Source organism: Erpetoichthys calabaricus, chromosome 16 (assembly GCF_900747795.2).
Source record: "Erpetoichthys calabaricus chromosome 16, fErpCal1.3, whole genome shotgun sequence".
NCBI lineage: Eukaryota > Metazoa > Chordata > Cladistia > Polypteriformes > Polypteridae > Erpetoichthys > Erpetoichthys calabaricus.
Genome location: NC_041409.2, coordinates 50,594,739 through 50,613,012, shown reverse-complemented (window position 1 = coordinate 50,613,012; position 18,274 = coordinate 50,594,739). Strand labels below are relative to the sequence as shown.

Sequence of the window (18,274 nt, the reverse complement as noted above, 5' to 3'; positions counted from 1 at the left end):
AGGGGGTGGCACTAATGAAGAGAAGGAATCACATTGCATGATAGATGCAGTCAAAATGTAGAACCTTTTTATTGAACGAATTTTGCAAAAACGTAAAGTAAAATATTGACAACATATTTTCAACCATCCAAAGAGGCATTTATCCATCCATCCATGTTCCAACCCGCTGAATCCGAACACAGGGTCACGGGGGTCTGCTGGAGCCAATCCCAGCCAACACAGGGCACAAGGCAGGAAGCAATCCCGGGCAGGGTGCCAACCCACCGCAGGACACACACAAACACACCCACACACCAAGCACACACTAAGGCCAATTTAGAATCACCAATCCACCTAACCTGCATGTCTTTGGACTGTGGGAGGAAACCGGAGCACCCGGAGGAAACCCACGCAGACACGGGGAGAACATGCAAACTCCACGCAGGGAGGACCCGGGAAGCGAACCCAGGTCCCCAGGTCTCACAACTGCGAGGCAGCAGCGCTACCCACTGCGCCACCGTGCCGCCCAAGAGGCATTTAGACTTAGTAAAATATCCAGAAGTGTTTGTCGAAAGTTGTGTTGCACTGAACATGTCGTAGAAAAGGAATAAATAGTAAATATTTTTGTAAACCAACTACACTTTCTGTTAATGTTAACAATCTCTGTTCACTGACACGTTAAAGTGATTTTTTAAACAACTTTACCATCATTAAACTGCATAATATTTAAACTAATAAATAATAACAATAAAATAAATAATAGTATTATTACTGATAGTTGCACTATTACTTCAAGGCTTCAAGCCCAGATGCATTACACAGTATTCACCAAATTAAAATAAAATAAAACAAGTGCAACTTGGTGATGACATCTTTACCAACTGAACCATCATTAACTCAAACTGCATTAATATGGACTTTGCTTCAAGCTAAGCTATATGCATAAATAATAAAACTGCAACTTGCATTTATAATGCTATTTGTGGTATAGCCCTATGGAATCGTATTAGGGCTACAGTGAAGAAAAAAAATACGGACACAGGGAAGTAAAAAACAAACTATATGTCGAGAATAAAGTCGACATTTCCAATTTATTCTCATAGTTTATTTTATAATTAAAGTAAAATGTCGTAAACTAAACTTCATCCTAAAATCAGACATATTACATATCACTTTGTTGAATAAGATTAATGTGCATCGCAATATGAGAATTGGTGGAGACAGAAATGTACCTAAGGCGGAGTGTCAAAGGGTAAAAAACTCCAAAGTGTGGAGTCATTTCACCTTTGCTTCTGGTAAGAAATTGGTGGCTTACAAGACCTGCACATTGGAGAAATGTTCATTCTGCTCTCATTCACACTTAAAGGGTAAATCCAAAAGCCCTCTTAGTGTCCCTTTTGTGTGTTTCTTAAGGCAATTCAACATCCCCACTTAACACTGCAGAATCAGCGGGGTCAACAATATGCACAGCTTCCATTACAGAAGATTTGTTTTGACAGCAGTGACTGTCACTCAGTTCATCTTGTGGTCTTTTCTGCGATGTAGTGGACAAAATCAAAAAATACACTCTAGGCAAATTCTCAGCCTTCTACCCCTAGATGTCAACAACAGACTTGAAAGTACTAAGCTAGACCAGGGTTACCCAATCATGGCCCTTGAGGTCTGCAGTAGCTGCCAGTTTTCACAGATTCTTAATTAGAACCTATTTATTTACTAATAAAGCAATATGTTTTTTTGGGCTTAGTTTTACTTGTGACACAGAACCCTTAATTGCTTATTTTAGTTTTTAGCAGCTGCATTAAGGTTTTAATTTTTGCCGGTGGTCTTAATCAGCCATCAGTTAATATTGAGGTGAAAATGACAATATTCCAGATAGCCAGTCTTCCTAAATTCATAAGCGCATGGTGCAAAAACAATAGCATATCCATCGCATACCACCCTGACACACCTGGACAGTGAAAACAGCTCTGCCAGAGTATGGTTTCTAGACTACAGCTAAGAATGTATGACTGTTGTACCATCAATGGTGGAAAGGCTTCTAGATCTGGAACTTAGGGTCACCTTCTACAAGTAGGTTTTGGACTTCCTAACTGGGAGACCCCAAGATGTTTTCATTTATGACTTTCTCCACACTGATCCTCAGCACAAAAGCCTGCAGGCTGTATTCCTTATTGAGCTATGAACGGTTGGCCCAATATCATTTTTCTAAAGATACCAATGCTGTAGGCTGGATCAACAACAACACGATTTAAAGCCTAAGGACATGCCTTCTGACACAGTGGCGGCAGGACAGCAGTCTCTTCATTAATGTTAGATAAACAGAGAATCTGCTAATATACTTTGGGAAGCAGATCACACTGGACAGACTGCGGTGGGGAGTTAGAGCAGCTTTAAAGTTAATATAGTAACCATCGCTCACAACTTCAAGTTGAAAACAACACATCTCTGCTTTAGCCTAGAAGGCTCACCAACACGTTTACTTCATTAGATGTCTGAAGAAAGCCCAGATGTCTCCATCTATGCTCACTGACTTCTATCTGTCTGTTGCCAGCTTTGTATGGGTCTGTGGGAGACACGCAAGTAAGAATTTCATTGTACTGCAGACACATGACAACAAATGTGCACTTTTTGGACTTTGTTAATTTCTGAAAATGTTGATAGAGAGCTAGAGTGAGATTCTGATTACACAATTTGAATTAACAAGCAGGATTAATCTCAAATAAAGAAAATGTCTGAAGAAAAAGTCGAAGCCACTGTGGCTCCAGTATTAGAACCAGACAACCCTGTCAAAAGAAATCAGTCTACACATTTCCCATTACAAAAAGCACTCACAGGATCAGTGTTCGACGATGGTCTGGTGCCTCCATTGTTACTGTCACCAGCGTATCGATGACACCCAGCTTGGTTTGGACCTGCGGCTGCTGTATGACCATCTGGACAACATCCATACCTACGTCACGATAAAACCAAAACAGTGTCAATGAGACCACCTAAATGAGTTGTCAATATCGGGGTATCAAACGTCAGCGACCACTAGTCTGGGAGAAATACATGTGATAGAAAAGGTGCTAGCCCTCATTTTTGATCACCCTGTTCTTCTATTCATGTTCTGCAGTACAGGCTTAGGAAGGTCAAAAGCTTAAACTGACAGCAATGGCCACAAGCTGGAAGCAATACCATATATTTCAGAAGGTTAACTGGATCTGCTTCATCTAGGATACACTACGCACTTTCCATTTTCTTCTTAAAGAGAAAGGGTTTTAGTAATCCATAAAACTGAAAGAAGTTATTATTTCATAAGGGTTAATGTTTGGTTTTTACTAATGTCACTTTTACAAATCAGGCCCTGTAATTAAACGTTATTCATTAGCTACTATATCAGTCTTATAACAGATGATACCTGGTCTGTGCACAGTTGTACCCTGGGCAGCCCCACCACTGAGGCCCTCGTGCCGGTGTGAGACCATCTGGGCAACAGCCATGTTGAGAATGGACACAGCCACGATCAGGGTTCAGAGAAGAGTCTTGACGGGATTGCGGATGGTAATCCCACCTATAAGGTAAGTTGTTCCTTCTTCGTTCCTCTTCAACTTTCGTTCCTCCCACAGATTCCCTGCGTTCTGTTCTCCTGTACACTAAAACAACAATTGCATTACGAGTCACGACCAATGTTCCCTCTAAGCTGAGCGCGTGAGCGATTGCTCACACGAATTCAGAGCGTCACTCGTACTTATCGCACGATCGCTCACTCCGAGGTGCTCATAAATTTTTGGCTTAAACAAAATGTCGCTCATAAACATTGTTTTTTGCTCACTATATGCTACTCCTTAGAGGGAACATTGGTCATGACTATCAATTTGTCTGTAACTCTGAACAAATTATGACTGATCAATCAACCATGCCAAGCTAACTGAAGAGAAACAAAAACAGTAAATTAGTCAGTTATTTTCTAAGCCTGCTTAGTCCTGAACAAGGTCGCGGGGGGTGCTGGAGCCCATCCCAGTTAGCGCAGGATGCATGGCAGAAACAGACCCTGGATAGGGCGCCAGTCCATTGCAGGGTGAACACAAACACACACACGGGCCAATTTAGTGTCACCAATCCACCTAACCAGCATGTCTTTGGACTGTGGGAGGAAACCGGAGCATCCAGAGAAAACCCACACAGATATGGGGAAAACCAGGATGTGAACCACAGTCTCCTTACTGTAAGGCAGCAGTGCTACCACTGCCCCACTATGCCACCCACAGTAAATTCCGCAAATAAAAATATAAAAACAATGAAATTGAATCTGTGGAAAGTAGGGAGAAAAATGCAGGAATAGGACTTGTGTGGAAAAGTAAAATAAAGGAAACCGAATACTATCAACAAAATGATACAGGAGCTGTTACGCTCGTGTGAAAGGCAACCTGAGTGACAGTCAAGGTGGCACCGACTGCTGAGGCAGTGCCAGGCGGGATGCACACGCAATAAAAGAAAACTGAACGAATTGTGCTATTTTGTTGCAGAAGCTGTTTGAAACAGAGCCCACAGATCGGTGCAAACTGATGATGAGTGTAGACTTTTATTTAAAGGGATTTTCATACATTTCGGTCAGACCATGTAGAAATGACATCACTTTTTAGACAAGAACTCCCATTTCAGGGCATCATTATGTCTGGAACAATTGGAGTCACAGATCTCTCGTCCTCATGTTGAATAATGGCAACTACAGACTCCAAAGTGTAGAAGCAAGCCAAGGTATCTTATAAAGCAATGAAACACACCTGAATAATCACAAACACCTGTGATGCCAAACAATATGGAGCCCAGAAATATATTTGATATTTCTACATGCTGTGACCGAAATGTATATAAACCCCCTTAAATGAAAGTCTGCAATGTGCACTTTAATTACATCTGAACTGTTTTTAATTTTAAACTGTGGAGCTGAGGGGTCAATCAAGGAAAACTGGATCATTATCACAAACACTGTATATTTGTGACAATAAATTATTTTTATTTTAGACTACCATATATACAATACTCACATATAAGTCGAGTCTTGAAACCTGAAAAATCGATAATAAAATCAGACCCTGACTCATATGCCCATTCAAATGAGAGCCTTTTTTTTTTGTTAACATCTTCTTGCCTCTGCCAATCTCCCATCAGTTTCTCAGATGCATTGAATTTTTCTGCAGCAGCACAGTTACCAATTTCTTTCGCCACTTCAATGACGTTTAATTTAAAACCAGCTTCATATTTTCTTCTGATCGAACGCTCCATCGTAGATAAGGGATGCTCTTACGATAAAGGTATGAGGGTGTGAGATACAAAAAACACAAATCGGTGCAAATGTCGCTTCGGAATAGTTTGGGTATTACTGTGTGGTCACGTAGGTACAATACATAGAAAAACAAGGCCGTGTGCTCCGTGGTTTCTCTCTCAGGTGGGTGATAGCATATCATAATCTCTTGGACTAATAGCGGGAGTGTTCCACATTCGACTTATACGACCAACATTAAAAAACACCAGAAATTATACGGTAAAATCAAGTCCCGACTTATCCATGGGAGAATTTATCTGTGAGTATAAACAGTATTTATGGTGTTTGGAGGTAGGACAGCAGGGATGTTCTATTAGCATTCCACCAGGAGTACATCTACCATTAGATCTGCGTTCTGGGTAGACTCCCTGGGGCCAATGAGTATTGCCTCTGCAGTTATCATATCAACTTCACTGCTCATGTAGATAAAGGATTAATTAAAATTACTTAAGATATAACAAGAAAGAAAGAAAGAAAGAAAGAAAGAAAGAAAGAAAGAAAGAAAGAAAGAAAGAAAGAAAATAAATGAGGAAAACATCACATTTCTGCCATTTTTAAAGAAAATAACTGAAGTTGTATAAAAGTACAATAAAGTCCTAAATCCATTTTCTAAACGGAGGCTAAAACGCAGATTAAAGCTATTACAAATTAATTGTGGTACATTATCTATATAAATTAAACATCAATTCTTGCATCCTTCTTACCAGACAACCTCAAATTTCTTAATAAGTATAGCACAGAGGAAAAGAAAATGGTCCTGACCTGTGGAAGATTCACTTGGGATATAAGGGACCAAGATTCCGTGACGGGTGTTGTCATAGCCACGAGGGTCTGGCATACTAGGCACCTCTATGTACAGATAAAGAATAAATATTAATTGAAAATGAATGTGCATGAAGGTATTACCGTACATCAAAGAAGTACACTACTATGCACATATTTCACACCATTTGTCTTTACATTTTCAAATTTAAGTTGCCTACAGCAATATAAAAGAAACTTTAATAGAAACAAGAAAGACAGACGCAGGGCACTGCAGGAATGAAAGCCAAATGTTTCTTATGAAATGAGCTCACTAGGAACTTCCAAATCAAATCTTTCCAAAGATAATTGTTCAAAGAGGTAGGTTGAGAAAAATTTGGAGAAAGTTTGGGTGGACATTTTAGTCATAAAATGAGTAAAGTGAATAATTAAGATATGGCAGCAAAGTGTTCTCCTCTGTGTCAAATTCCTCTCTTGGAATGTGTTATTAAAAATATTTCTCATTGCTCAAAAACTTGTAATTATTATCACACATAGTCTGTGTTTCTGTACAGATTATATTTTAATCCTTGGGTGGGTTTTACATCAATTTATGTTGCTTATGTATAACATAAATTGGAGTACTACTGGTAACATTCTATACATTCATTTCTACTTTCTCTACTCCATTCTCTCTAGCATGTGGCTGACACTTTCTGCCTTTTTAATAAATGATTACTGACTCACTCTACTAAAACAGAGAGTTTCTTTGTGCAAATAAAGGCAAAATATTTAGTGGAGTCCCGGAGGAAGTTGCCTGCTTTGGATACACTTTACAACTGCACAATTCTTTCTGATACTTAGCTCAGCTTGATCTCTTAAGTATCAAAGAAACAAATCCAGGACTATGACAGTCAAGCTCTTATATGCCTCAAGGCAGATCTCCCCATTACAAATCAGACTTTTTCAAAGGCAAGTTAGTGTTTCATTAGCTAATGATGCAAATTTGTATTTGTTTGGGATATTCACATTACATGTTAGATCTCATTCAGGAGTGTAAAGGGGGTACTCTCAGACAGGTACAAATTTAAACCCAAGCTCTACAATGCCACACCATCAAAACCAAAGGTAATAAGTATTTTACTTGTGAAAGGCTATGGGAGAGCACACTATTCCCTCATTCTGATATTTCAGTTTCACTTCCACATATTTTGAGTGTTATATGTTGTTAATGACACATTTAAAATCCAAACAAAGTCATAGTTTATGAGGACTAACATAATACAACATAAAAATTTCAAACTCATTTAAATCCAATTCAGGGTTGCAGGGTCAGGAGTCTGTCTTAGCACCACAAGGCACAAGGCAAGAGCCAACCCTAGATGTCACACTGGTACCCACACACGCATTTGTACAACACATTAGGGAATGACAGTTAACATTTTTTCAGGCAACTCCCTTATGCTCTTTTGAGCATCTTCTTGTATTTACCTGTTTTTTTATTTTTAATTAATCCTATTTGTTTAATTAATTTTGATATGGGACTTGTCTTCATATAGAACAGAGTTTTACAGTTCTCTCTTTTGTGAGACATTTGTTGAGTTATCTGAAAGTCTCATTATTTTTGAACTTTAAAAGCTCAATACCACTTCGTGTCAGTGACAGGCTTGAAACGTCCCAATTCCCTGGGGTCAGGCTTGCCTGGATGAAACTTGTACTGGGGCAGACTAGTGAAAGATCTGTAATGTATTTATGGGTCTTTTTTGAAGGCATCACCCAATTCGCTATCAATGTCAACAAAGCCAAATTAAATTCAATAAGATTCAGTGTTGTTCCTCTATTATATACAACCAATATTTACAACCATTAACACCATCTGGTCTTCCAGCGCAATAATTACTGTAGAAAGAAGGATGTATCCAAGAAAGGTAATGTAGTACATCTTCAGGAGATGACATTAGACAACAAAGGGGATCTTGATATGCCATTCATATTAAAACGTTAACAGTTTCCCGTTAGAATAGCTTTTGCAAAGACAATTAACAAATCTCAGAGTCAAACATTCGAAAAAGTCCGTTTATTTAATGGAGAGAAAGAAATGAAATTCAATCACGGGCAGTTATACGTGGTGTTGTCACGATGAATCTCCAAACACAGAATCACAATTCAATGTGATATTGACGAAAATGTAATTAAAAAACTTGTTTTTACTGAAGTTTTATAGTAAAAGTTTAAAAAGTTTTTGCATGTTAATTTAAAGCCAAACAGAATGAAATCATATTACGCAACGAATAACTCTAACGCAAAATGAAACATAATTTACATTCAATTTATTACGTTTTAATGTTTTTTAATATGGTTAATTACAAGCTGTAATGGAAAATAGTAAATTGCACATCCGCTTCCCAATACGCAAGTGGCAGAACCGCAAAGAGGCTAGCGCGTAGTGCAAACACGGGGGTTGTAAAGCGAAGCGAGCAGGGGGCAAAGCCCCCTAGTATAAATAGAAAAAAGGAAACCTTTTGATAGGCTTTAAGTTATATCTTATATTTATCATGCATTAGTATTATTATTTTCAGAAGGAATTACAGAACATTTTCAACAGCACATAACTGAATGCTTGAAATATGTAAAGCAAAGGTGGCACCACTTAGAAAACGTTTGGTGATGAACTTGAGCATATTTTTGAGATACTTACGCTGTGACAAGTAACAGGGCTGGGCATTGCAGGTTTCCACAGTAGGAGGACGCTCGACGTCAGAACACAGCTCCGAGCTGTAGAAATTTCTATCCCGGTCAGCACAGATCACCTGACGTTCCCTAAGGCCCGAGCTACAGCTCTTTGAACACTGTCCGAGGAAATGAAAAGAACAGTTATATTCAGAAGCATCACACAATGTGAACGGTACTATACCAACTGACTTGGAGAGTTATCAATATGTAATTTATTTTTATAACTCACGCTTCTAGAATTTGCCTTCTTTTTGTAACCTCCTGTGTGTTACCATTCATTATTTTACCATATGTGTGACCAACAAAAAGACAACACACTGGTATGTTAGCCAAGAACGTAGTGTTAGGGTTACAATGGAAGAGCAAGAAAAAGGTGACCACCTTTTACTTCACAATGGCTTATGTATATCAGTAATTAGAAAAAATCATCCAACAATTTCAAAAGCAGGGTCACAGAAACAGAACTTAACCTTGATTTCAGTTTTTGAATTATGTGAATCAGGTTTTGCTGTAACATAAATAAAGACGCTCATCCTGGAAGGGATATCAGGCTGTGATATTTCAGCCAGGGTTACTCAATTCCATGTGTTGTGTCCATTTTGTTCATCATTGAGCTGTTTATTTATGTTACTACTGTTCCACGTGTCTTGTGAGCAGTCCCCCAAGAGGTGGGGTGCCTGCCAATCACTGTAGGAACTGCCCTCCACTATATATAATCGGATCTCCCACAGTTCTTGGTGGTTCTTTTTGAAAGTGCTAGGGAGTTGATGAGTCCTTGATTTTGCAGTGCCTGTACTTGTGTGATTTACTGGATGTTCGACTCTGCTCTGTTTTAGACTTTGTATATTATTGCCAAAAGGGATCCTACTCTGTTGAGCCCTTGAGCAAAGCCCCAAACTTGAAAATTGCTCCAGGGTTGCTGTACAATGGCTTACCCTGTGCTTTGACTCCCAAAGGTCATGCAACGAGACAATTTCCCCTCGGGGATTAATACTGTATATCAAAAAACAAAAAAAAAACTGGATTCTGTAAGGGGACTGTGTTTGCTTTAAATTATCTTGCTGTTATCTTCAGCAACTCCTTTATGCCTCTTGTGCTCCACGAAGCTTCTCTTTTGGGACAGAGTATTCCGAGAAAATAAATTTGCCTGCGTTCTAGCTGGAGTTATGGCAATATAACTCCATCTAGTGTGCATTTTGGGAAGTGTTTTTGGAGGATTTGGAAGTATTTAGTGCTTCAGACCTAGTCATTACATGGTTGGTCACAGAAACAAGAGACATTCAGTGATATGAGGCCAATTTAGGTCTTTCCCATGTGGGAAGAAGCTGGAGCCCCCAAATAATCCTCTCACACACATTTTGGAGCAGGTGCAAAATCTGAAAAACCATCAACTAAACTCAGACCCCTGGAGTTGTGAGGTAGATTATGTAAAATGTGAGACATACTTCAAGGTCATTGCTGTAATATTTATGGGAAAATAAAAAACAAAGATGAAGTGGGTATTTTATCACTTCAAATATAACACAACCACAAAATGCCATTTTTCAAATAAGCTTCTTTTTAATTTACAGGACACAATCAAGAGATAGTTCAACATTGTATCAAACATTGACAAGTTTATATAAAGATATTACGTCTGAATTTTGCCACTGATCTGGCAGGGCATTTGCGTGAAATTTCCCACTGGGAAGTTTGTATTTCCCATAATACCCACGGCACGTGAATATAGCAATTTGCCTATATTACATCTGTCCTTCAAATGTTTCTGCTGATTTTCATGAGTTTCTATGGGTTTGCAATTAAAGACCACAGAAGCCAAATATCACCAAGGAATGAGACAAGAATTCATTATGATGTTTTTTCTCTTGATTGATTTGTTTTGATGAAGTTTATTTCTATTTTCATTTCTTTCTGTTCTTAGTTTACACAACATTAGTATCACATCATCTAAATGCAGCCATTGCTTTCATAGCATCGTCAAAACTGGGGTATAAATACAGCAGCATTTCCATTGTGAATTACCTTCCAGTTGGATAATGAAAACAGCTTTGTAGTGTCAATTAGTTACTACTTCAAAGTAGGCCTAGAGTCAGGTATTGTTTTTGGATTTCAAACATGTTTCTGTCTTTTACTTAACAAAAGTATTTCACAAACAGCAAGTCTGTTAATGTCTGAATTCAAGACCTGCCTCTATCTCCCATTTATTAGTCAAGAGTCCTGGCTTCAGTTCAAAAGCACTATCCAATGTGAACAGTCTTCCTGTCTGTGGACTGCTTTCACTTTCCACAGGTATTTATTAAACAGTATATTAGAAAAAAATGCATGTTTTTCAAGACATGAGCATTTACTTAAATGAACTGACATGTGGATTATTCAACATGAGTAACATGAGATCTTTTATGGATGGTTTTGATATTGTTTATGGTTGTCCAGCGCTGGTCACGACAAGCTGCCATTCTATCAGAAACACTTATCTCCATTCTCCATGAAAACATGAGATTAAAAATTACTGTTGGCCATCACTGCCAACCACATGGTTAAGTAACATATAAAAAAATGATAATATTTGAATCAAGTATTCCTTTGAGCTGTAAAATTAAGTAGCAGCCTTAATCAAAACTAAATGATTACACATTTCCAAGCTCTGTGATAAGACTTATTTAAGAGATAAGATTTATAACCGAAAAACTTTGATAATGGTTAATTGTACATGACTGTTGTAAAAATTGTAATCAGATATTTACAAAAACTGAGTTTATGCAATAATATTTTCTTTTTTAACTCTAATTTTGTAATTGTGGTACAAGACTTATTATTATACTGTACTTGGATGTATGTTGCCAGGCACTACAATTAATACTCAATACGCGGTACATTTTTAATACATCATTAATTTATAAATTTTATTAAGATGTGTAAAGTGTGCTTTAAAAATCTGTGTTCAATTAATTAGTAATTTCAAGTAATAAGTAATTTCAAAATAAATGTAAATTTTCTTACCAGGCCCCAGTCACCAATATGCCAGCTAATCTCAGTTGTACAAGCCTGTGTTTCGCAGATCTGTGTGACTGCCGGTTTGTGTAACGATAAACAAGCAAAATCTTGAATACGGGAGCCCTGGCTTGAAGTACAAACTACTGGCCGGGTTTGCTCGCCTTCACCACACGTCACTGAGCACTGGGAGGGATAGAAAAAAGCAAAGAATTACTAATTACTTTTACCCCTCAAAAACTAAGGTAAGAATCTATTCTATGGTGAAATTTTCAGTTGTTACATGCAGATACATAGTAAATAAACCCGTGTTTCTAATGTTTACCTTGCATTCTTAAACACATACTCTAAATCAATGAATTACTAAGATTATTTATCCAGTTTGAAAACTCTTAACTATTACTTAGCATGAACTTCTATAAAAAGCACTTTAATTTTAAGTCAATGAGTTGTGTGGTGACCAAAACAACTAAATCACAGATACAAGCAGCAGAAATGAGCTTCCTTCACAGGGTGTCTCAGCTTAGACTTTAGATAGATAGATAGATAGATAGATAGATAGATAGATAGATAGATAGATAGATAGATAGATAGATAGATAGATAGATAGATAGATAGATAGATAGATAGATAGATAGATAGATAGATAGATAGATAGATAGATAGATAGATAGATAGATAGATAGATAGATAGATAGATAGACAGACAGACAGACAGACAGACAGACAGACAGACAGACAGACAGACAGACAGACAGACAGACAGACAGACAGACAGACAGACTGACTAACTAATCCCAAGGGGAAATTCACAATTCTATGTGCATCTCCTGGTTCTGCTGTTGAAATACACATTACTTTATTCTGTTCAGCTGTGCTTCTTGTAATCTTAAAAGCCATACTGTAATGGCAATCATTTACTTGTGTTTTCTCAAACTACAAGGACTCCATACATGACAGTATGTAATTTGTTTTTCTCGAATTTGCCTTTCTTATTTTCAGAAATGTTACGCGAAAGAGTGTGACAAAAAGATTTATATAAGCATTAATATAACACATTTTTTTGGCATTCTACAAATGATTTAAATGAAGTATGACATGGAAGAAAAATACATTAAGAGGATAAAAGGTATTACAATGCTAGTACTTGCTTAAAGTAGAATTTAGAACACAAGACACTGTAAAAGGAAGATGGGTTGAAATTAAAAGACTTGGAATTGTCCCATTCTCACCTCTGACCATTCACCAACGCTCCAAGTTGCACACTGGCGAAAGTTGCAGGCCTGCTGAGTGTGTGGCCTAGAAGAGAAAGCCTGGCACTGTGCATCCTCGACTACTCTGGACCCAGAAGTGTCATGAATGAGACAAAACACAGTGCGTGTCTGAGTTCCTCCATCACATGAAGTAGAGCATGTACTCCACTCGCCAGTCTTCCAACTAGCAGGGAGAAAAACAGACAAAGCAAATCTTGTAAGCTGCCCTTGAATTGCAAAAATCCCACCTGCTCTTCCGCACAAGACTGTCCAAGGATTAGGCCTATTACGCTTTTGACAAATTAAATGAAGTCTCTTAGACATTACTCACTGAGATGGAGTTACTTTGCTTTGGATAAATGTTGAAACGTGAAGGGCCGAGAGTGAAAGGACTTCTTTAAACAAGCAGGAAAATAAAAAACGCTTTGTAAATAAAGCTAAAAGCTTTTATCTTCAACTTTACCTTTAGTCTAAAGATCACTTCTAAACTAATGGTACTTTTACATGCTGCACATATTCGCAACAATTTGTTGGCATTTCAAGTCTTTCGCTGATGGATCGCTATCGTGTTTCTCTACTATTTCCACTGCTTCTGGAATGCTTTTCACATGTCTTCATGACTAGTGACTATCATATACTTGTAACAGAAATGTTTAATGGTTAAACCATCTATAAATACAGCACCGCTATGACCAAGAAAAATGATAGTGATAACACTTTAAAGTACTACAAAAATGCATCTATTACTCATTTACTGGTATGTAGCAAGACCTTAATAAAGGCTTCTCTTAGTCTTCATAACACTTACAGTATAAGCCATCAGTAGATGGGTTATTCATGTCTGTGCTGTGTGGCATATTGACATGCTAATAAAGGAAGGATACTAAATATTTAAAATTAAGAGACTTGTGTCTCCATTAGCTACCTCGGAGCACTCCACAGTGATGTTTTGTTAGTAGGTCACATTGTAGAGATGAAGAAACACTTTCAAGACTTTCTAAGTCTAATGAAGAACCGAAGAACTATATGTTATGATCTTTTTACATAAGAGTAATAGATGTATTTTGCAGTACCTAAACTAAAGTGCCGCTATTATTTTTTATATACATTTGCAACTTGGCACAACTATACCTAAATTTATCTTGTAAGGTGCTAATTCTTAAGACCTTCATTTGAAAATGATTACAGAAAGATACTAAAGGATAATAAAGAATCACAGAATAATAAATAAAAAAAAACAAAAATCACATGGACATTTATCCCCAATAGCCTTAAGCCGAAGCCAAATTGAATTTTTACAAAGTCAACAGCAGAAAACAGAGAGGGATCACTCATTTCAAAGTATAGTGAAGCAAATGCAGGATTACCAAGAAAAGCACACCATGATCAAGCAAGCCGCATCCCTGAAACAAGAGTTAAGCTCCCAGAAGGAACCATCTGCACTTATATAATCAGGACTCTCACATCCACCTGTCATCTCAATGAAACAACAGGTGCTGAGCTGTTCAACTACAATGAAAGGCAAGAGAAAATGCTTAGACAAAGACCATTCTAAAAGCTGACCCTCCCACCATGCCTTATGCACAATTTAAAAAAAAAAAAAGAGAAGCCAACTACTGAATAACTACTGAAGGCAAGGAAATGCCTCTCGAGACTGACATTGTTCTAAATGTTTTCTTTAGAGCCATCATCTTATAATCAATTACAAAATTTTAAATCCTTAGCTGGTTCTTTTTCAGAATGTCTATATTTGTTATTGCATGAAATAAGTGCAGACAAAAGACAAAACGGACATGCTAAACTGAGTGATTTGTCCACCAACACTTTCCAGACCTGCAGATGTAGGAGCCCTGTTAGCCACACTGCTTTCCGCTTGCATAGACAAACATCAGCCAAGGGAAGCACTAGGGGAACCAGGCAAAAAAATCAAATCAGGCCATCAAGTGTCAAGCTGGGAATTGGGAGTTACTAATTAAAAACAAACATCCCAAATGCAAATGTGTTTTTCATTACTTCTGTGGGATTACCTTGAGGTACATTTGTAAGGATTGGTTACACCAAGATCCCATCACTGAGGAAGAAGATCACCCCCATAAATAAACTAGAGCACTGTGATATGTTTCAGGTTTTAGCGTTATTTCAAGGGAGTTGTGCGTAGATGCGTTCAAAATTGGCTCAGACTCAGGAAGCAGAGGGTTATGGTATGAGGATCTCTATCAGACTGGCAGACGTTAAGAGTGGTGTTCCACGGAAGTTAGTGCTAGGGCCACTGCTATTTTTGATATATACAGTATAAATGATTTGGATAGGAATATAAGTAGCAAGCTGGTCAAGTTTGCAGATGATACTAACAGGGTGTTGGCGGAAATTGGGCTACTGTTGGCCGAAGAAGGAGAAGAAGAGGGGGGAGACGTGTCCGGAGAGGCAGAAGGAAAGCAGGAAGGTAAAGTGAGTGGAACTGAGGGTAGGAACTTTGAATGTTGGCAGTATGACTGGTAAGGGGAGAGAGTTAGCTGATATGACAGAGAAGGAAGGTTGATACATTGTGCGTGCAAGAGACTAAATGGAAGGGGAGTAAGGCCAGGTGGATCAGAAGTGGATTCAGATTGTTCTATCATGGTGTGGATGGGAGGAGAAATGGGGTAGGGGTTATTCTGAAGGAACAGTATGTCAAGAGTGTTTTGGAGGTGAAAAGAGTGTCAGACAAAATGATGATTATGAAGCTGGAAATTGAATGTGTGATGATGAATTTTGTTAGTGCATATGCCCCGCAAGTTGGGTGTGTGATGGATGAGAAAGAAGATTTCTGGAGTGAGTTGGATGAAGTGATGGACAGTGTACCCAAAGGATACAGAGTGATGATTGGAGTGGATTTAAATTGACATGTTGATGAGGAGATGAGGAGGTGATGGGTAGGTATGGTGTCAAGGAGAGGAATGAAGAAGGTCAGATGATAGTGGATTTTGCCAAAAGGATGGCCATGGCTGTGGTAAATAGGTATTTTAAGAAGAGGGAGGAACATAGGGTGACGTACAAGAGTAGAGGAAGATGCACACAGGTAGATTATATCCTATACAGAAGAGTCAATCTGAAGGAGACTGACAACTGCAAAGTGGTGGCAGGGGAAAGTATAGTTAGACAGCATAGAATGGTGGTCTTTAGAATGAAGTTTGAGATCAAGAAGAGTAGGAGAGTGAAGGCAGAACCAAGGATCAAATGGTGGAAGTTGAAAAAGGAAGACTGCAAGGTTGAGTTCAGGGAGGAGGTAAGACAGGCACTGGGTGGCAGGGAACAGTTACCAGACAGCTGTGCAACTACAGCAGAAGTAGTAAAGGTGACAGCAAAGAGGGCACTTGGCATGACATCTGGACAGAGGAAGGAGGAAAAGGAAACATGGTGAAGAAATGGGGAAGTACAGGAGAGTATACAGAGGAAAAGGTTGGTGAAAAAGAAGTCAGAGAGATGCAGAAAGACAAGACAGATAGAGAGATAGACAAAAGTACAAGGAGATGAGGCACAAGGTGAAGATAGAGGTGGCAAAGGCTAAAGAAAAGGCGTATGATGAGTTGTATGTGAGGCTGAACACTAAGGGGGAGAAAAGGACCTGTACTGATTGGCTAGACAGATGGACCGAGCTGGGAAAGATGTGCAGCAGGTTAGAGTGATAAAGGATAAAGATGGAAACGTACTCACAAGCGAGGAGAGTGTGTTGAGCAGATAGAAAGAGTTCTTTATGAGAGGCTAATGAATGAAGAGAATGAGAAAGAGAAGGTTGAATGATATGGTGATAGTGAATCAGGAAGTGTAACGGATTAGGAAGGACAGCTATGAAGAGGATGAAGAATGGAAATGTGGAAATGGAATGTTTGCTGATGATATTGTGATTTGTAATGAAAGTAGGGAGCAGGTTGAGGAGACCCTGGAGAGAAGGAGATATGGTCTAGAGGGGAGGGAATGAGGGTCAGTATGAACAAAACAGAATACATGCATGTAAATGAGAGGGAGGTCAGTGGAATGGTGAGGATACAGGGAGTAGAGTTGGTGAAGGTGGAGGAGTTTAAATACTTGGGATCAACAGTACAGAGTAATGGGGATTGTGGAAGAGAGGTGGAAAAGAGAATGCAGGGAGGGTGGAGTAGATGGAGAAGAGTGTCAGGAGTGATTTGTGACATACGGGCATCAGCAAGAGTGAAAGGGAAGGTCTACAGGACAGTAGTGAGACTAGCTATGTTATATGGGTTGGAGATGGTGGCACTGACCAAAAAACAGGAGACAGGGCTGGAGGTGGCAGAGTTAAAGATGCTACGATTTGCACCGGGTGTGACGAGGATGGATAGGATTAGGAACGAGTACATTAGAGGGTCAGCTCAAGTTGGGTAGTTTGGAGACAAAGTCAGAGAGTCGAGATTGGATTGGTTTGAACATGTGCAGAGGAGAGATGGTGGGTATGTTGGGAAAAGGATGTTAAAGACAGAGCTGCCAGACAAGAGGAAGGCCTAAAAGAAGGTATATGGATGTGGTGAGAGAGGACATGCAGATGAAGGGTGTAAGATGTGGATGACAGGAAGAGATGGAAAAAGATGATCCACTGTGGCTACCCCTAACAAGAGCAGGTGAAAGAAGAAGAAGTGGACTCGACACTATCAACTTCCAGACAGTGTTCAGAAGCCATTAAGAAGGCTAACAGAATGTCAGGTTACATAGTGTCTTGATGCGCAGAATACAAGTCCCAGGAGGTTATGCTGAAGTTTTATAACACACTGGTGAGGCCTCATCTGGAGTACTGTGTACAGTTTTGGTCTCCAGGATACAAAAAGGACATTGCAGCACCAGAGAAAGTCCAGAGAAAAACAACTAGATTGATTTAAGGGCTACAAGGGGATAAATTATGAAGAAAGATTAAAAGAGCTGAGCCTTTTCAGTTTAAGCAAAAGAAGATTAAAAGGAGACATGATTGAAGTGTTTAAAATTATGAATGGAATTAGTCCAGTGGATCGAGACTGTGACTTTAAGTTCATCAAGAACACAGGGACACAGTTAGAAATGTAGTAAGGGTAAATTTCGCAAAAACATTTGGAAGTTTTTCTTCACACAGAGAAACATAGACACATGAAATAAGTACATCTCAAGCTAAAGCAGATTTTAAAAAATGCGTTTCCTCTGTGAGATGTGTGTGTTACTAACTGAATGGAATTATTATTTTTTGCATTTTCAAGAATATTTCACATGAAAGGTGGATGGGGATGTCATTCATATGATGGTAATAGAA

General features: G+C 38.7%; 1 protein-coding gene across 2 annotated transcripts in view; it reads right to left on the bottom strand.

Annotated features, from left to right (window-relative positions):
* paplna (papilin a, proteoglycan-like sulfated glycoprotein) overlaps positions 1 to 18,274 on the bottom strand; it is a 155,466-nt gene that overhangs the window by 28,363 nt on the left and 108,829 nt on the right. For both annotated transcript variants that reach the window (XM_028822019.2, XM_051919912.1), the window contains 6 exons: positions 12,985 to 13,189; positions 11,762 to 11,938; positions 8,727 to 8,877; positions 6,050 to 6,136; positions 3,380 to 3,614; positions 2,812 to 2,929 (listed from right to left, as the gene is read on the bottom strand). In XM_028822019.2, coding sequence (XP_028677852.1) covers positions 2,812 to 2,929; positions 3,380 to 3,614; positions 6,050 to 6,136; positions 8,727 to 8,877; positions 11,762 to 11,938; positions 12,985 to 13,189 — 973 coding nt within the window. The remainder of the gene's footprint in view (positions 1 to 2,811; positions 2,930 to 3,379; positions 3,615 to 6,049; positions 6,137 to 8,726; positions 8,878 to 11,761; positions 11,939 to 12,984; positions 13,190 to 18,274) is intronic.